Source organism: Macaca fascicularis, chromosome 15 (assembly GCF_037993035.2).
Source record: "Macaca fascicularis isolate 582-1 chromosome 15, T2T-MFA8v1.1".
In the NCBI taxonomy this organism is placed as follows: domain Eukaryota; kingdom Metazoa; phylum Chordata; class Mammalia; order Primates; family Cercopithecidae; genus Macaca; species Macaca fascicularis.
This window is the reverse complement of record NC_088389.1, coordinates 100,403,840-100,425,081: the sequence shown is the minus strand read 5'-3', so window position 1 is coordinate 100,425,081 and position 21,242 is coordinate 100,403,840. Positions and strand designations below refer to the sequence as shown.

At 34.9% G+C, this 21,242-nt stretch overlaps 1 protein-coding gene across 16 annotated transcripts in view; it reads left to right on the top strand.

The window, feature by feature from the left end:
* The window catches only part of PTAR1 (protein prenyltransferase alpha subunit repeat containing 1), a 49,505-nt gene extending 28,605 nt beyond the window's left edge, over positions 1–20,900 (top strand). For 4 of the 16 annotated variants that reach the window (XM_074017633.1, XM_074017634.1, XM_074017627.1 and 1 more), the window contains 3 exons: positions 6,430–6,734; positions 11,674–11,708; positions 11,790–12,231. In XM_074017633.1, the coding sequence (XP_073873734.1) occupies positions 6,430–6,734; positions 11,674–11,708; positions 11,790–12,016 (567 nt within the window). In that variant the 3' untranslated portion in view covers positions 12,017–12,231. Of the gene's footprint in view, positions 1–6,429; positions 6,735–11,673 lie in introns of all 16 variants that reach the window. The other 12 variants (XM_015437260.3, XM_005581890.4, XM_074017626.1 and 9 more) reach the window with 7 other exon arrangements.
* Positions 20,901–21,242: the final 342 nt, after the last annotated feature.

Genomic DNA, 21,242 nt, shown 5'->3' with positions numbered 1-21,242 from the left:
AATGACTTTTTAAAGTGCTGGCCTCAAGTATTAGTAAGAGTATGAAAATAAGCATTATTCAAATTGTTATAATCTTACTGAAGGGCAACATGGCAGCACTTATCACACTTTTTAAAATAGGGTGTTATTTTTAGAGTTCTGCTTCCAGGAATTCATCATAAAGAAATAATGGAAAATGAAGTATGGTAGAATGATTAGAGGCTTCACTCAGTGGTCATGTAGACCTGCTTTGCATTCTGGCTTTACCACCAATTTGCTGTGCAGCCTTGAGGAAGTTGCTTAGCCTCTTATACCTTCAGTTTTCTCATCCGGAAAAAGAGGGTGACGATAATTCCCATCTCACTGAGTGATGCAAATTGAATTGGAGGATTCATATAAAGTGGCTATCAAAGTGCCTTAACTAAGTGCTCAATAAACACTGGCTATTAAATATAGAAGTTTGATGTATAAAAGTAGCATTTATAGTAGTGAAAAACTAGAAAATCTGTAGCCCTTCAATAATGAGGGAGTTGTTACATTACAGTCCATCACTTTGGAATATTTTGTTATGACTAAAAATTATATTTTAGAAGATGATTTAAAGGAAAATATTCACAATAGATTATATTAGGGTAGGCCTAATATTATTATTTATTTATTTATTTTTGAGACAGGGTCTTGCTCTGTCGCCCAGGCTGGAGGGCAGTGGCACAGTCTCAGCTCACTGCAGCCTCCACTTCCCAGGTTGAAGCACTTCTCCTGCCTCAGCCTCCCAAGTAGTTGGGATTACAGGCACCCACCACCACGCCCGGCTAATTTTTTAATTTTTAGCAGAGATGGGGTTTTGCCATGTGGGTCAGGCTGGTCTTGAACTCCTAACTTCAAGCAATCCACCTGCCTCTGCCTCCCAAAGTGCTGGAATTACAGGCATGAGCCACCGCACCCAGTAGCCTAATACAATTTTTAATGTATTTATTAGCATTGAATGAGACTGCAAATACTTTAAAGTGTTTGGAACAGTGCTTGGCACATGATAAATGCTCAACAGGTATTTATACATACACACAACAATATTATAGATTTTTTTCTTGTATTTTTTATAAAAGCATTTTCTAGTCAGAAAAAAGTTAAAGAATAAAGATTGATTAAAAGTAGTATGGGGTGGAATTATGACACTAATTTTCTATTTTATGTTCTCTCTGATGTCTGCATGCTTAAACAGACATTTAAGTAAATTTTAAAATATTTATATTTGAGGGTAGTGTGGCAGGAAAGACTCATAGTCAGGTAGTTTATTACTACTGGCAAATTACAAGTTAATATAGGGCTTCACATAAAAAAAGCACATATAGTCATTTCTCCAAAAAAAACATACCCACGTCACCAATAAGGACAGGAAAAGATATTCAACATCTTTACTATTAGGGAAATGCAAATCAAAACCACAGGGAGTGAGATACCACTTCACAGCAAAATATGGACAATAATAAATGTTGGTTAGGATGTGGAGAAACTGAAACCCTTCTTTATGGCTAGTAAGAATGTAAAATGGTATAGCCACTGTGGAAAGCAGTTTGGCATTTCCTCAAATAATTAAACATAGAATTACTATATATTAATAAAACTACAGTTTATATATATCATATTCTTGGAGAAAAACATGCATTACCATATATGACACTGTAATTCTACTCCTAGGTATATACCCAAGAGAGGTGAAAACACATTCCATACCAAATCTTGTATGAGAACATTAATAGCCACATTATTTATAATAGCCAAAAAGTAACACCTCACCTGAGGAATGGAAAACAAAATGTGGAATATCCATGCAATGGAATATTGGCCATAAAAAAGGAAGGAACTATTGATACATGCTGTAATGTGGATGAACCTTGAAAACATGCTGATTGAAAGCAGTCAGATTCAAGGCCACATATTGTATGATTTCATTTATATAACATGTTCAGAATAGGCAAAACAGATTAGTGGGTACCAGAGGCTGGGGAGGAGGGAATGGGGTATAACTTCTAATAGGAACAGGGTTTTGTGGGGTGGTAAAAACGTTTGAAATTAGATAACAGCAATGATTGCACAATTCTGTGAATATATTAAAAAACACTGATTTTTTTTTTACTTCAGAAATGATTCTAAAGTACATTAGAGAGAATAAAGCTTAAAGAATACCTGAGAAATTGTTAGGAAAAATGATAAGGAACACTCTACCATTAGATACTTAAATGTTTAATAAGACAGAATAATTAAAATTGTGATGCTATTTCAAAAATAGACTCAGTAATGGAACAGAATATAAAGTCCAGAAACAAATTCCAGTACATAATATGTACATATTCATTAATGATGAATATGGCATTTCACATAATTAGAGAAAGGATTCCTTGTTCAATTTGTGATGCTGGTAAAATTGATTGACTTTTTAGAAAATAGAAAGTTAGGTTTTTTTTTTTTTAATCTAAAATACCAAATTGAACTTTAAATGGAATAAAAACATATGAAGAAAAAAGAGACTCACATTATGCTAAGTGAAATAAGCCAAGCGCAGAAGGATGAATATTGCATGGTGTCACCCATAGGTGGACTCTAAACAAGTTGAACTCATGGAAGTAGAGAGTAGAATGGTGATTGCAGGAGTAGGGTTATGGTAGGGAATAGGGAGTTGCTGGTTAAAGGGTACAAAGTTTCAGTTAGGATGAGTAAGTTCTGGAGGTCTAATGGTAGAACATGGTAATTACTGTTAATAATGTATACCTAAAGATTTCTAAGAGCGTTATCTTAAATGTTCTTATCACAAAAAATAAAATAACCTATGTGAGGTGATGGATATGTTAATTCACTTGATTGTGGTAATCATTTCACAGTGTATACATAAAAACAATATGCCGTACATCATATATATGTGTGTGTGTGTGTGTGTATATATGTATGTATATGTGTGTATATATGTGACATACACACATATATACATATATACACACACATATACATATACACACACACACACACACACACAATTTTAATTTGTCATTTACACTTCAATAGACCTGAGGGAGAAAAGAAAAAAAAGAATTTTACTTGACTCCAAATCTTTAAAAAAAAGAAAAGAATTTTAAAAATCAGTTGCAGTAATATACTGAAATAATATTTACAACACATATGACAAATAGAGACTTAGTATCTTTAATATGTAAAGACCTCTTACAAACTCATAAGAAAAATAATGACTATCACAAATAGTAAATTAGACAATTCATAAAAGTAGGGAATTAGGCAAAATAGGCAGTTCATAAATGAAGAAACAAAGGAAAAGTAATCACACAAGAAAAGATATTTAGCCTTAATGATAATTAAGGAAATGTAAATTAAAATGAAACGTGATTCTTATTAAATTAGTGAAGATTAAAGTATTGATGATGAATTTAGGAAATAAGCATTAACATGTACTTCCAATAGGAGTATAAATTATATGGCCTTTCTGCAGGGCACTTTGACAGTATGTGCTAAGAACCTTATAAAGTTTTTTTCTTTGTTCCAGCAAGTATATTTCTAGAAATTTCTCCTAAATAATTAGATATGTACATAGATTTATATATGAGTGTTACTTAAACAAGAGTAGAAACAAACAGGGGAATGGTTAAATTCTGATAATCCTGAGGGTGAAATATTTTATGAGTTAAAAATTATAAAATAATATTTAATGCCATAGGAATATATTTATAATTGAAGTGGAATAAAATTAGTACAAAAGAATATCCCAGATTTTTGTTAAAAATAAACTCTGTGCATGTGCATACATAGAAGAAAACCTGAAAGATTGTTTTATGCCAGAATGTTACAAGTAGTGATCTCTGGCCAGCAAAATAATGGATTTTTGTTTGCTTTTTTATATTTTTCCGTATTATTGGAATTTTCTATATTGATCATTTTGTATCACTTTTATAATCAGAAGAAAGCCCAAATGTTATTTTTAAAAGTTTACAGGACCTACAGCATATGTATTTTTAGTAGTCTTTCATTTTTAACATGTTATCCCTCTTTTTCATAGCCCTGCATCTGCAGTTTTCTTGTAGTTTATTTACTCACTTACTCATGTTTTCATATGGAAATAGGAAAAGGAAGATATTTAAGGTATATCACATAAAGGTCATTTATCCCATCAGTACCGTACATTAAAGCCATATCTTTATATAGTATCTTTAGATCACTTAAAAGTTAATTGGATCACTTAAAAGTAATTGCTGTCTTTTTAAAAAAAAATCATTCCCTATATCTTTATATCTTTTTATTCTAACAAGAAAATGCCCTGAAATTCCAGTTAAAGTTTCTTCTTTCATTTAATATGCATCTTTATGTCTTAGGGAAAAGAATATAGTGAATTTTCTCTTTAAAAGCCTAATAATTTTTTTAAGAAAGTGATTTTGTTGAAAATATATGTATATTTTTTTCCTTTTTGAGATGGAGTCTCGTTTTGTCACCCAGGCTGGAGTACAGTCGAGCAATCTTGGCTCACTGCAACCTCTGCCTCCCAGGTTCGAGTTATTCTCCTGCCTCAGCCTCCCAAGTAACAGGGACTACAGGCATGCACCACTGCGCCCTGATAAGTTTTGTATTTTTAGTAGAGACAGGGTTTCACCATGTTGGCCAGGCTGGTCTCCAACTCCTGACCTCAGGTGATCCGCCAGCCTCCCAGAGTGCTGGGATTACAGGCATGAGCCACCGCACCCAGCCAGAACATCTTTTATTTATGTGCCATTTTTGCCTCAAAATTAAATAATAAACTGCAATTTTATACATAGAAATATCCAGTTAGAAATAATCTAAATGTTTTTCATATTATATAAGTTCACTTTAAATAAGTAGAGTACTCTTTTCAATCCATACTAAGAAGCCATGCCAAAATAAAAAAGCTGCTGTATTATAGCCAGAATGTTCTACAGGTTTACTTTTCAAAAATGTAATAAACGTAAGATTAGTTTTTATTTCAGGTAGGAGTTTATCTGGTACTATTTTTTGCTTGCCTTTTAAAATCAAATAAAGATACTGTTTTCCATTTCTCAGAGACTTGCCAGCTCTAACCTCTGTAATAAATTTAGGTGGCTGTGAATAAACTCATTGGAACTTAAAGGAGATGTTTAAAACATATCACTGATACAACTTGACTGTCTTGGCTGGAAGTAATCTTACTCCATTATACTATTTGCCTTATTTATTAAATTGTTCATTCATTCATTTCATAAAATATTTATGTATCCACTCTGATGTCAGTAGGTATAGGAGGATTGAAGTATCAAATAGGAATGAATAAATATCTTAAAGCCCTCACTCACTGAGTTTAATGGGAATGAAGAGATGCACTGAAATTCTTTAATAAATGTGATGCAATACATAAGTACTGTGGGGGTTCAGGAAAAGGAAAGATTCCCGGGGAAGAAAAATGGTATAAGAAATGGAAAAAAGATCATGGTACAGGAGAAGGCATTTGTCTGGGACCTTTGACAGACAGGTAAAGGTGGCATTCAGCATTATGCTGTCTATATTGTTAACTGTTCACAAATGTGTATCTTTTTTCCTTAGCTGGTCTGAAAATCCTCTGATGGAACGTGGTAGGCACTTGATATACCTTTCACTGATTTATGTTTGCTACCTGTCCAAGACACTCTCAAATAAATTATTTTTGCATAAGTGCTGCTTTTTAAAAAAGCATTTCATTTGAAATTCTTCAGTTTGCAAGATATTGGTATCACAAAGATTTAAACAATTTACTGCTGAATTTTATTTCATTTCTTTTAAAACCCATTTATTATTGTTAAATAAGTTTGAGACAAATAGTTAAAGTCACGAGCTCTTGAAACATTCTTATTATTAGTGCATCATGTTTTTCTACTAATCCCTTATAATTAAGTAGTGAACAAGACAAACATGGTCTCTGCCCTCATGGCACTTATACTGAAGAACAAATAATTTCACTGAGCCTATTGTTGAAGACAGAATAAGTTAGATATTATACACATTTATTAAATGTAAAATAAAGTTTATATGAAAGTAATCTGAGTTTATATTTTTCCTTTTACATCAGCATTACTTGTAAATGAATACCCTAATGCTCATCATTATTTTAGAATTTGTCTTTCCTTCTCTGTGTGTATCAATCAGAATGTGAGTAGTCAAGGTCTAAGGCAAGGATGACAAATGAGTTCTTAAATTCTTTAATCTTAAAAAAAAAAAATCTATCACTTTTATATGGGGAAGAGAAAATTTGCATGTATTAAACTTCCACTAAGTGAGAGCACTGTGCTGGACATTGTGTACAAAATATTGGTAAGAATGGTCTTGTCAAAAAAGGAACAAATCAAAGAGAAATCAGAGGCAATAATGGAGAAAGAAGAACCTTTCGGAACTCTTCTTCTTACTTCCCTTTTTTCTTCTTACAAGATTCTTCTTGATGAACTGTCTTCTACTAAACATTGGGCATCTATGCACGTTTCAGACCACAGTGGATTTCACTACCGCCAGTTTTTGCTAAAGTCTTTGATTAGCCAAACTGTGATAGACAGTTCTGTGATGGAGCAAAATCCTTTGAGAAGTGAGCCAGCGCTAGTTCTTCCAAAAGATGAAGAAGCAGCAGTTTCAACAGAGGAACCAAGGATTAATCTTCACCATCTTCTAGAAGAAGAAGTTGAATTCAGCACTGATCTTATTGATTCCTACCCAGGACATGAAACCCTTTGGTGTCATAGGTAAGAAAAGGGAAAATCTATTTTCTACACAAAACTATGCGTGTCCTCATGAGAGCTGCAGAAGGTGTTAGTTACACCTGATTCCTGCCTGCTTGGGTAAACATGGTCATCTGATTGTTGAGCTTTGCCTGAGTGAATACAAGAGGTTTTGGGTCATCATCATCATCATCATCATTAATAAGAGATTGCTCATGTAGATCTCTGCCTGCAGCTTAGGATGGTGATAGTCAGCCTTGACTGTGCAGTAGAATAACCTGTGTTAGTTCCAAAATAAAACAGAATCAAAAGTTTTTGGACTCCTTCCTTGGAGATACTAATACTTAGCATATCTAGGATGAATTGCTGCCATCTCTCTCTCTCTCTCTCTTTTTTTTTTTTTTTTTTTTTGAGACAGAGTTTCGCTCTTCTTGCCCAGGCTGGAGTGCAATAGCACAATCTCGGCTCACTGCAATCTCAGCCTCCCAGGTTCAAGAGATTCTCCTGCCTCAGCCTCCCGAGTAGCCGGGATTATAGGCGCTCACCACCACACCTGGCTAGTTTTGTATTTTTAGTAGAGATGGAGTTTCACCATGTTGGCCAGGCTGGTCTTGAACTTCTGACCTCAGGTGATCCACCTGCCTCAGCCTCCCAAAGTGCTGGGATTACAGGCGTGAGCCACCATGTCTGGCCTTTTTTTTTTTTTTTTTTGAGAAAAAACTCAACACATAATATTGATGCACAGTCAGGATTGAGATTTGATTAGACCCCGAGAATAAGGTATGCTTTATCATTTTTCCAACCCTGATGGTCTGCAAATTAACTTACCTGAAGTATAATCTCTTGACACTTTTTGTTTAAAGTGTAAGAGAATTTATCTTTGAGAGAGGGGAAAGTCTGGTAGCAAAAAGTGAAAAAGGGTTAGCAATCTATCCACTTCAGTTGTGAGTACATTTGACAGTATGTTGGAATGAAGTCACGTATGTGATCCCTTCCCAGCTTCATTTCTTTTGGATCTTCCTTTATTTGGAGGCGTCTTCATCTTCATAAATACAGATTCTACTTTAGGCCATAGCATTGTATTTGTAAATGAAAGACTTGCCTGCACTAGGCAGGAAGGAGGTAGGCATTCTTTAAAATTGCCTATTTCTAAAGTTATTGAGATTTTCTTTCTTTCTTCAGTCTAGTCTATCTTGTAGGTTATTTGAGGAGACCTGGTCAGCTGCTTTTCCTTACTAAATATATTCATAACAAAAGATTATCTCCCCTCTTTGGCACCTTCATTAGTAGAGAATGCTCTTTTTCTCTTAAAACCAAGTCACTTATTTCATGTTTTCAAGAGAGAAGATAGATCTTTTAAGCTACTGGCACACCTCAGAGATACCACAGGTTCAGTTCCAGACCACTGCAATAAAGTGAATAAAGCAATAAAGTAAGCCACACAATTTTTTTGTTTCCCAGTGCATATAAAAGTTACTTTTACATTACACTGTAGTCTAAGAAGTGTGCAACAGCAGTATGTCTAAAAAAAAAAAACTATGTATCTTAATTAAAATACTAGATTGCTAAAAAATGCTCACGATCATCCAACCCTTCGGCAAGTTGCAGTATTTTCCTGGTGAAAGGTATTGCCTCAGTGTTGGTGGCTGATGATTGATCAGAGTGGTGGTTGCTGAAGGTTGGGGTGGCTGTGGCAATTTCCTAAAATAAGATCGCAATGAAGTTTGACTCTTCTTTCATGAAAGATTTCTCTGTAGTATGTGATGCTGTTTGACAGCATTTTGCCCACAGTAGAACTTCTTTCAAAATTGGAGTCCTCTTAAACCTTGCTGCTGCTTTATCAAATAAGTTTGTGTCATATTCTAAATCCTTTGTTGTCATTTCAACAATGTTCATTTCACAGCATCTTCACCAGGAGTAGATTCTATTTCAACAAAACACTTTTTATTTTGGTTCATCCGTAGAAAGCAACTCCTCATCCATCCAAGTTTTATCATGAGATTGTAAGCAATTCAGTCACATCTTCAGGCCCCACTTCCAATTCTAGTTCTCTTGTAATTTCTACCACATTTGCAGTGACTTACTACACTGAAGTCTTGAACTCCTCAAAGTCATCCATGAGGGTTGGAATCACCTTCTCTCAGAGTTTTGTTCATGTTGATATTTTGACTTTCTCCCATGAATCACAAACGTTCTTAATTGGTATCTAAAATGGTGAACCATTTTCAGAAGGTTTTCAATTTACTTTGCCCAGATCCATCAGAGGAATCACTATCTGTGGCAGCTACAGCCTTATGAAATGTATTTCTTAACAAGACTTGAAAGTTGAAGTTTTTCCTTGATCCATGGGCTATAGAATGAATGCTGTGTTAGCAGTCATGAAAGCAACATGAATCTTTTTGTACATCTCAATCAGAGCTCTCACATGACTAGGTGCATAGTTAGTGTGCAGTAATATTTTGGAAGGAATCCTTTTTTTCTGAGCAGCAGTTCTCAACAGTGGGCTCATAATATTCAGTTAACCATTCTTTAAATGGACGTGCTGTCAACATATGTCTTTTCATCCAGGCTTCGTTATTCTGTTGATAGAACACAGGCAGAGTAGGCTTAGCATAATTCTTAAGGGCCCTAAGATTATTGGAATGGTAAATGAGCCCTGGCTTCAACCTAAAGTCACCAGCTACATTAGCCCTTACCAAGAGTCAGACTGTCCTTTGAAACTTGGCATGGATTTCTCTCTAGCTATGAAAGTCCTAGACGGCATCTTTCAATAGAAGGGTATTTCATCTACATTGAAAATCTCTTGTCAGTATAGCTGCCCTCATCAGGGATCTTAGCTAGGTCTTCTGGATACCTTGCTGCAGCTTCTACATCAGCATTTGCTACTTCACTTTGTACTTTTATGTTATAGAGATGGCTTCTTTCGTTAAACCTCATGATCCAATCTCTGCTAACTCCAAACTCTTTTTCTCCAACTTCCTCACCTCTCTCAGTCTTAGAATTAAAGAGCATTAGAGCCTTAGTCTGGATTAGGTTTTGCCTTAAGGGAATGTTGTGGCTGATCTGCTCTTCTATCCAGAACACTAAAACGTTCTCCATATCAGCAGTAAGACTGTGTTTTGCTTATCATTTGTGTGTTCACTGGGGTACCACTTTTAATTTCCTTCAAAAACTTTCCTTTGCATTGACAACTTGGCATGAGAGGCCTACCTTTCAGCCTGTCTCAGCTTTGGACATGCCTTCCTCATTTAGCTTAATCATTTCTAGCTTTTGATTTAAAGTGAGAGATCTGTGACTCTTCCTTTCACTTGAACACTTAGAGTTCATTGTAGGGTTATTGATTGGCCTAATTTCAATATTGTTGTATCTCAGGGAACAGGGAGGCCTAGGGTGAGGGAGAGAGATGGGGGAAGAGCTGGTTGGTGGAGCAGTCAGAACACACACATTTATTGGTTCAGTTTACCATCTTACATGGGTGTGTTTGTGACACCCCAAAATAGTTATAGTAGTAACATCAAAGATCACTGATCACAGATCACATAACAGATATAATAATCTTGAAAAAGTTTGAAATATTAGGAATGTTACCAAAATGTGACACAGACAAAAAGTGACCACATTTAGTTGGAAAAATTGTGCTGATAGACTTGCTTGACATAAGATTGCCAAACCTTCGGTTTGTAAAAAATACAATATCTGGCCTGTAATCTCAGCACTTTGGGAGGCCCAGGAGGGTGGAGCACAAGGTCAGATCTAGACCATCCTGGTTAACACAGTGAAACCCCGTCTGTAGTAAAAATACAAAAAATTAGCTGGGCATGGTGGTGTGCGCCTGTAGTCCCAGCTACTCAGGAGGCTGAGGCAGGAGAATGGTGTGAACCCGGGAGGTGGAGCTTGCAGTGAGTCAAGATTGTGCCACACTGCCCTCCAACCTGGGTGACAGAGCGAGACTGTCTCAAAAAAAAAAAAAAAAAAACAATATCTGCAAAGCACATTAGAGCAAAGCATAATATAAACTAGTTGTGCCATAGGCCAGTTTTCTACTGCTGACTCATTGTCATTAGGCAGCTTATCTGGCCTTTAAGTTTTACCCCTTGTAAAACTGGTACATTATATGCTCCCTGTCTGCTTCAGAATATGCAAGGAAAATGAATAGAATTCTCTTTTAAGGGCTTAGAGTTGCCAATGTGAATGATGAGATATAACAACCTAGAGCTTATACAGTTCATTGTACATAGATGTGCCCCCACTGAATTGAAATTTTTGGAGATTAGGCACGGGAATCTTCATTTTTAACAAACAATTCTAGGTGGTTCTAAGGGCAGGAGAATTGCTCTTCTCAAAGGGAGAACAGGAACTGTATCTTTTAACATGTTGTGCTCAGAGCTCAGCACATCCCCAGTGCATGTGGATGTTTAAAACTGTAGTTGGTGATGGATTTAGGGTAAAGTTCAGTTGACTTTTAGGGAATAAGACCCCCTACAACAGATACGTTATTTTTATTAAAGTATTTGATAGAGGCCACAGATTCAGCCTCTAAAGGAACTGTTCAATCCCCTTATTTCTGAATCACTTTTCTTCCAGGATATCAATGAGGTTCGTTTTTGGTTTTGTTTTATATTTATAATTTGTAGCAGAAATAAGACTATCACATATTTCTAGTTTTATGTTATAGTTACCATAGAGCACCATCTCCAAGTCATTGTCATCTCAGTAAATGCTTATGAAAAACCTTAGGACCGTATTCTTTCTCACAAACAAACCTGTAAGCTGGGGTTATAAGACTTTCTTTGTCCAAATATCCTGGAACATCATTGCTGTTTTTCCTCCTTCCCCTGTATAACTTGGTTATGAAGTGGACAGTGAACTGAATACTGTATGTTTTGAAATTGCAAACTTTTTTTTCCGGAATGTGAAAAAAATGTGATTTTCTTTATTCTCTTCCTTCCCCTCTCTATCGCAGGCGGCATATTTTCTACCTTCAGCATCACTTAAATGGTAGGTTTCCTCACAGCATGACCCAGTTGTCACCTGCAGACAGCCCTGGGGGGACTTTGAGTGACTTGCACCTTATCCCAGCAGGCTCCCAACTGTCTCAGGCAATGGAAGTGGATGGACTGAATGACTCTAGCAAGCAAGGCTATTCCCAGGAAACCAAACGCCTGAAGCGGACACCAGCTCCAGACTCTCTAGGCCTAGAAATGGAGCACAGGTTCATTGATCAAATATTGTCCACCTGTCGGAACGTGGAGCAAGCCAGGTTTGCCAGTGCATACAGGAAATGGCTGGTTACTTTGAGTCAATGAAAGAGGTGAATTAGTCCTACAAGGTTCCCCTTTTAGTGCAATATTGCTTTCTTTTATTATTTACATAGTTGCATGAACTATTTACTATTATTGGCTAACCATATGTTCTTCATCTTTAGGTTGAAAGTCCATAGTAAATCTTTCATTTTATTTATTTTGTTAATAACTGGCATTCCTGTGGGGATAAAATAGTTGTATAGTTCCTTCGTGCTAAACAACGTGTCTTAAATTTTCTGTTGAACTTCTCACCCTTTGTATTTCTGTAAGTGGGGCTTCTCATTTGGTTTTCCTGATTGGTTCACATACACACCTCTACCCACCTCAGTCCAATTGCTGCATAGGCAAATTATTTTAAAAATTAAAAAGTTAAGGCCTAGGCAGGAGGATCTCCTGAGCCCAGGACTTTGAGACCAACCTGGGCAACATAGCAAGACCCCATCTCTACAAAAAGTTAAAAAAAAAAAAATAGCTAGGCATAGTGCTATGCACCTGTGTTCCTAACTACGCAGGAAGCTGAGGCAGAAGGATTGCTTGAGCCCCAGGTGTTTGTGGCTATAGTGAGCCATGATTGCACCACTGTACTCAGCCTGGGCAACAGAGTTGAGACCCTGTCTCTAAAACAAGTTGAAAATAAACATTTATGTTGCAGTTCAACTTAAGAATGTTGGTATGAATGCTGAAATGTTGGTATGAATGCTGAATAACTTGATGTAATTGTTTTAAGAATCAAATGGCTAGATGGGTGAATGTGTAAAAATATAAACTAGTTCTCTTTCTCTAGCCTGTTCTACCCAATTACCAAAGTCAGAAGTATTGGAATTTATATGAAAAAAATGCTTCCAATGTAATCCATTTTTTAAATGGTTATTTAAAAAAAAAAAAAACTAATTTAAGAGTTTATGTAATTGCAGTAAAGGAAAATTATTTTTATTGCTAGTTTTGATAGATTATTTTTACCTCAAATTTGGTATATGCCAAAACACGTCAGTCCTTATACAGTTGATTTTTTTTTTCTTTCTGAAAACCTGGAATGCTGTTTTTAGCTATTACTACTTTTTAATTTCAAATTTACTTATAACAAATGGGAGAAATATATAAAGAAATATATCCATAAAAATCTTCCTTTTTAAAAATCTAAATTATTGAGGATACACTATGGAGACTACAAAATTATCATGAAGTGACTATTAAAGTTTACTGGCAAATGCCAGGGGAAGGAATAGTATGTGCAAAACAAAACACTTTTATACTGAACTTAATCAGGGATGAGGTACCAAAGTATCCACATTATAGCTGTATCTTATGTTTTCAATAACAAGGGCTGAGTTTTTCAGGTAGGTGGGGTGAGGGTGGGGAATGGGCCGTGTAATGTCTGCTTTCTTATATTTGCCCTTTTGTAAATGGTCTGTGTTTCTTCTTTTCATATACTTTCTGTTTTGCCAATCCATTACATATTTTTTGTCACTTCCATGTGTCATTTTTGTATATCTTTCCTTTCTTACTTCAGGGGTGTGTCTTCAAGATTTCTACCCCCTATTTGCAATGAATTTCATACCTCATCTAAAATACATTGATATACCAGAAATATCAACAAGAGTGGCCCTTCCAAAAGTTTCCCTAATGATGGAAGCTGTCAGTTGTCCTGTCTCTGTGCAGAATGGGAGTCACAGTGGCAGAAATAAGTGTGACAACCATGCTTTGCCTGTTGTGCTTTTTACTGGCTAGGTGATTTGCAAAGTGGGGATAAAGATGTAGGGAAAGTAAACCTCTCTGTCTCACTGTTATAGAAAGCCTGGACTTGAGTTAGGTACATCGCCTTAAAAAAGCAGAAATATGTCCTTTTCTTGGGCATCCTGGTTTTGTTGAGTGGCAGACTGTTTAAGTGAGTGAGACTTAAGAATGCCAGAAACGTTGTCTAGCCTGGCCCCAGTAGACAGAATTTGTTCTTCTCTCAAGTCGAAAATTACCTTTTTGTAGCTTTTATATTATTTAGATGAAAAAATGCCATTAAGAACATAATTCCATGGTCCTTTGTGTACAAAACATATTTTGAATCAAATACCTCAAGGTCCACCTAGACCTCTATGGATAAAATCATAAGTTTATGATTTTTAGCTCCTGTGAGGGTTTGGGGGCAAACTACACAGAAAAGACATGGGTGGTTCAACCCATTCCACTAAAATATGTCGCCAGATTCTGGCCGAACTCAGTATTACCTTTTTTCCTAAAAATCATTTTTCACATTTTGAGTAATAGGGCTTATTATGCTTTGATGTGAAAAAATATCAGGAAATGAGTGACAATACCCTATGAAACACTAGCTAAATTTTTATAGTGCTCCATGCCTTTGTGTACCTTCCACTGATGATCTTGCCCATCTTTGGTGTTAACTATTTTCATATCTTCTAAGGCTCTTAACCCACTCTTTTGAAGCCGTGCAGTCCTTTAATATGTCTTGGTTTCTTCCTAAAAGTTTTAAGTAGAGAGCAAAAATACAAATACCCAAAGGATACTGTTAGTATGTAACTTTTGTGTGCTGCTTTATTTCTAGAGTTTGCATTTTTTAATTGTTCATTCACAGAAAATCCTAATATTGCCCTATATGGTTGTTTTTTTTCCTAAGTGGTTAATATTTAAACCCGCTAGCTGTAGCATGATAATGTCTTTGACTGAGCTCATGTAGTAGAAAGGATGTGTCTATTTTCTGGGACTTGTTAGTCTTCACTTATTTTTCTATAACTAATTGTTAAAAGGAAAAGATGGCTTATTGACATGTATTTTATTAAACTTTCACTGAAAGAACAGTGGGTCATCGTACCATACTGTGGATTAAGAATACTACTGACAAGCAAAAAGCATTAAGCTCTGTAACTGTCTCCACCACCACCTTCACCCCACTTTTAGTGTACCTTAGTGTACTTTAGTGTACCTGTTTTGGCAATATGGTGTTTTTCAGATTCTACTTGTGCCCTGCACATTGTGAGGAGTCATTAAATATTTATTAAATTAATGAATGACTAACAGAAGAAGAGAAAGATTGTTTGGGAGTGATAAGAATGAGTGATGATTGAGAAATTGATGGATTAGTGCAATGGATTGTGAATGAATGATGCTTTCTAGTTTCATAATACGTGGGAAGTGCTATCGCCTATAGAATAAGTTGATTTAGACTTTTTTTTCTTCATTTCATTACCTTGTTTAAACTTGTTAAATCCCAGCCAAGAAATGCAGCTCTGTAATTGTCAATTAACTGTACTATAACATATACTAAAAATTGTAGAGCTGAAGAACCCACTTGCATTAAGAACACCACTTTCTGTTCATTTGCGGTATTAGAGGACAGATCCTGCACACAGAGGCAGAACTGCTTTTGGTCATCTGAAGAAATTCTTTGATTTCAGTGACTTACTGATCTGTACCTGTGCACGTATCATCATTTTATGCTTTTCCTTGTTTCCCCACAACTTGAACTGTGACTCTTTCAGGTATTTCTTAAATCTGTGTGAGTACTTTGTAAGCTTAGGGATTTGATACATATTAATGTCCCCTTTGTCTTCTCTAGGTTTTAGCATTTTATTACGTCTTAAGAAACTCTGGGCCCAGACTTTCAGTCATATTTCTTATTCCTATGGTACAGTTCTCACTTAAAGGCTTAATTATTAGTAGGGTTAAATACATACAGGTTATCTCTAAAAGTACTTAAGTTTTCAAATAAGGGCTTATGTGATACAAGATATGGAAACAAAAGTTTTTGGATTTTTATGCAGTAGTTTGCAGGAAAGCAAATACATAGTAGATCATATGCCACTTAGGTATGTTCAGGTCATGCCAATTTATTCTTGTTAGGCCACACACACATGTATGTGCGTGTAAAAAGAATTTTTAATATTGAAGCAAACAAATTATCAGTTTAATAATTTTCTGTTATATAGCACAAGATGGCAGATACCACCTACTGTATAACAATCTAATAATCCCTACCCTAGTTCCCCTGAGTTATAGAAGATGCTAAAGATTTAGTTGTAAAGGGAAGTAACATGATTTTTTTTTCTAAAAAGCTGTTTTAAGCTAACTATTATCTTGCTATTGGAAAATTATATTTTAAAACTTAAAGATATTTAAAGTGTGCTAGAAAATTTGAACCTGATAACAACTGAACCTTTTGTCTTGAATAAATTTCTCAAATAGAACTTGCAAACCCTAGCACTTTATGTGTTGCTGCCTCCCCACACCTAGGTATGCTCTGTAATAAGCTCCCAGTTAATGGAGAGATGTGTAGAGGCACTGGGAAGTTAATGAAGAAGAAAAATCAACCCCAAGAATTCCTTATTGTCACATAGTGTCTTTTAAAAAATAGCTATAGGACTGTGTTAATTTGAGTGCCTTTCTTACTTTTTTGGGAGCAAGATTATATTTAATGTTTAAGAAAACAGGATGGAAGTTTTATCAAACAGTTGATTGTGGCCCATTGTTTTATTTATTCCCATCGCTAGGCATGGCCCCATAGGGTATTTTATCCTTCAGTGAGAGACTGATATAAGCAGGCAGGATGCTTTGATTATTCCATTAGTTATCATTTTAAGGACCCTACCAATATTTAGTTCTTTCTTTCTGGCAACTAATGTTTTGGGGGTTGGAGGCATCCCATTTAGAGGATGGTGTGTGCACAAATAGATTAGTCTGAAACCTGTGTCCAACGGGAAACAGTGGCACTCTGCCCTAAAATAAAGGCCAGAATGTTGTCCTAAATGAATCCTTTGCCTTACTTTAGGACCTTCCTTCCCTCTCAAATTCAGGCATAATGTAATATAGTTGAAAGGGTGAAAACAGTACTTGCTTTCTTTCAGATACTGGAGGAAAAGAAGTAAATGCATAGATGAAATTTTAAATGTATCATTTTATCTGTTTGTATCTGGAGAAGGGAGGGATAGGAATTCCATATTTCAAGATAGCAACTATAATTTCATAGAAATATATAGCTAAAGATTCCAAAGTGCTTTTACAGAGAACTGTTGAATAATATATTCCTAAAGGGCAGCAATATGCCATGTTCATGGTGAAGACAGAAAACCAGTGTATCAGTTGTGGATCTTAGGTGGGAGAGGAAACCTCAGGCTCCCAACTTTGACTTCTCTACTCTCACCAGGCCATGTTAACACTGTAAAACCAAACTCTTTGCTAAGAACAATACAGGGCAGTAGTTTAGTCTGCTGATGAAACTTTGTGCTTCCAAGAATATTAGCTATATATAATTTGTGCTTTCTGGACAATAGAATGGTCCAGAAGGCTAACCCTGACATTACTTTTATTAGTCTGTTGTTATTCCTCAGGGTGTAGAAGATTTAGTAAATTTAGGACAAATTTTATATTCAGTGGCAAAAAGCAAAGGCAAAAATATGCTAAATATATTATTAGCTCTTAAATTTTAGTATAGATCGTATTTTTTATAAACTATTACCAGTACAGTAGCTAGTAGATATTCTGTGACTGCCTCGTTGTTCATCTTGCTGCTTTGGTCCCTATGGCTCTAGTATGAACATTCTTGTGTCTTCTGTGGAAATGATTTCTGTATTACAGTTCCATCTTTGGTAGAGGTGGGAATAATTGTATTTTGTTTTCGTTGACATCATTCTCAACTTTTAGAAATACTGTTGAGGAAAATGATTACTGTTGGTTTTCAAATTGACAACTATTTTGCTTCCAAAGACTTCAGTTTCCCTCTGTTTTATGTGTAGACTTCATATATGTTCAACACATTGCATACTGCCTTGCACATTGTAGGAATTCAACAAGTCAGAGTTTATAAAAGCTAGAAAGATAAAACTAGCTTAGCTGTCTTATCATCATTGTCCATATTCTTAGCTTTGGGAAAAATATACCATTTTGCATAAAATACATAATCAGTTTCAAATGCACAAGGCAAAGATATACAGTTGCACAACATTGCAAGTGAAATTTACAAAGGATTTTTATTTTTGTGTATGCTCCTATTTAAAGTGCTCCTATTTAAAGCAGTTTTCTTTATTAGAGCAACATCTTCCAGCAAAGTTAGAAACCTAACATAAGTGCTCATTTGCCCAAATTAACGAGATAGTTATGTAAACTTTTCATATTAAGTCTTTAGTCATTTACAAACAATAACATTCTGGCTTTTCTTCCATACCTTTAAGGAATCAGCCTTAATTTTATGTATGGCAGTCACTTTCCTCAAGGTACTATGCAGCACACTTTCGATTGCTTATTTATCTTTATAAAGTGATACGTAATAAATTTAGGTTTATTTGTCACATAATTTCATATGTTCAGATGTTGATTCAAAGAGCATTCTATTAGAAAAGTTTGTAAATTATCCTCCCTTACAAATACTATTTCATCTTGCATTTGGAGCAGGTATTTTTTTCTTATTAGTTGAAGACTGGGTACAGTTATAGTAGATGCTCAATAAATGCTTAGTCAGTGATTGATCTAACAGCAAACTAACAGCTTTCAGAAAGGAGACTGTTGACATCTTTCCACCAAGGAGTATATTTGTAGAGTAATATATGTGTGGAATTTTAAAATTATATCATTTGACATGATTTATGAGGCTTATTTAGGCTGGAGTTAGTAACATGTAATAAAAATATTATTTATACACAACATAGTTGAAAGATAGGAGATGTGAAAGTTTAAGTAGTATTTTCTTATGCAAGGCATATTAATAAATGTAATTAAATGTCTTAAGCAGTTCGCTGAACTCTAGAGAGAACTACTGTAGTCTTCTGCAATCAGTCTCTGTATTGGTATATCCAGTACTATCGGGGTTTAGGTTCTTTTTATTTTTCCTTAAATCTTACTTGTTTCTAGCGTCTTAAGAGTGGTACTGGTAAAATGTGAAGTTACAATAAACTTCTGCTTGTTTTCTCCGAACATCTTTGGCATGAGGGAGAACTTTTTATGAATGATACAGTAGTTTCAGCATCTGTTAATTTGTGGTTTTCAAAGCATTTTTGACAGAGTTTACCTAATGTAAAAAGATTAAACAGTTTTATAAAACACAAATAAACATTCCTACCTGAACTGTGAGGAACAGAGTGTATAATACAAATGTAATTAGGCATTGCCTCCTGGCGAGGTTCTTGATGCATGACTATGATGCTGGCTGCTGACTGAGGTGAGCACTGTGAGTATTGTATTTTGGCATATGTTGTTTTTAGGAAAATAATGGAATGCATTCTTAGATTAACTTACTGTTTTTGAGTTAGAAAAAATAAAAGACAAGGTATTATAAGTATGCCAAATACTTTTACACTACAAAATATTTAAAAAGGAGAGGAAGAAAAAATATCAAAGGCCAGTTATGATTTTTAATAGCGTCTAATTTTTTTTTTTACTCAAATTTTTTGGACACTAGTCAATTGCATAATTTAACATGGAGGAGCTTTCATTTAAAAGAAGTTCTCAGCTACTATATTCTGCCATTAGAATTCACCATGCCTGTTAATTTTACATTGCTTGAAAATTTAAGTTAGCTGCCATCAGTATTGTTTTAAGATTTTCTTATAGTTTATGTTTAAATGGAAAAGTTATGTATATAATCTGTGGTGCAGGGTCAGGCCTTGGCCATTAAAGGTAAGTTTGGCTAACTTACTTTACTGAAGAGACTAATGGTCTTCCCTCTGTTGCACTGCTATGTTTCTTGATCTATTTTTCCCCAGTATAACAGTCTACATTGAAGTCCTTTAGCTCTCTCCATATACTAATTGACATTTGTTAAGGATTCAATATTTTGTGAATTCTTTTTTCACTTAAAATGCATATCTTGCAGAGACATAAGAGTGAATTTTGCAATAATTTATATGCAGAGTGTGCTTATGGGTTTCTGGGAGTTCGAGTTAGTACCCCAGAGTGCTTAAAGTATGATGCTAAATTCTAAGGCTAATATAATGACTATAGATTTTCTATATCCACACTGTTCAATAGAAATATAATGTGAACCACAACATAATTTTTAATTTTCTAGTAGCCATATTAAAAAAGAAACACGCAAAATTAATTTTAATAACATTTTATTTAACCCAGTATATTAAAAATATCATTTCAACATGTAATCAATATAAAAGATTATTAATGAAACACCTTATCTTCTTTTTCTTCCATACTGAGTCTTAGATTTGAGTGTATTTTGTACTCACAGCACATCTCAATTCTGACTGGCCGCATTTTAAGTGCTCAATAGTCACATATGGCTAAGGGCTACTATACCGGACAGTACAGATTCATAGAGTACAAAGTATGACTTTATTTTAACTTTGGAGATGGTGAGGTAGGCATGTATTTATGGTACTTTAAAAATTCAAAATAGTTAGAAAAGCATCTAATAGAATTATCCGCTTGTTTTCCTTCATCTTCATTTTAATATGCTCTAGAAGTAGGATCAACCTGTTCCAATTTGCCAAGCATTATTTAAGGAGGAATAATTCCATACCATGTAAAATACTGTGATATGCTGATTATAATACATTATTAACAAATTTTCAAGTTGCGTTCACTAAATTCTGTCCTGTTTCTTCAAAATAATATAGCTTAAATTGCATGTTAATTGTATATCTTACCTATTTTGTTTTTATATTATTCTTACAATATAATCATGTATATTAACAAACAGCCCTGGGATTCTAATCTTCCTCTGCAGCTGTCTTCCAGGACTTACTGGCACTTACCACATTGTGATAAGTGTCAGAAAAGTAGAATAAAATATTCTTTTTCCATTAGATTTGTTCTTATGTGACCATGTACCAAGCCAGATATAAATTATTGTATTTCTGTAGAATATGGAAAATAGTGTTTGTCTTACCTTTGCTAAATGTTTGCAATTTCTAAGTAAACCTTTCATCTCCTAAAATGAGTGTTAAGTGTGATTTTGTTTTTACTTTTGGTGCTTTAAACTTGAATCTAGTCTACCAAGCTTTCCATTTTATTTGCTTTGATGGTGGTAGGGAGGTGGAGGTGTGAACTGTTGTGTAAATGAAACCAATAACTTTATGACCTACATTTGTAGAAAGAATAAAAATGCCACTATGTCTAGAACATAAAAGAAATGTCAAAAACAAATTAGAGAAATTGCCACAGTTGTTTTTAAATTGCATTAACAGTGACTAATTGCCTTGTGAAAGTTATTATGACTAGATGTGCTTTTTCCCACCTATTTCAAATGAAACTGTAGAGCACACAGAATTACTCGGTT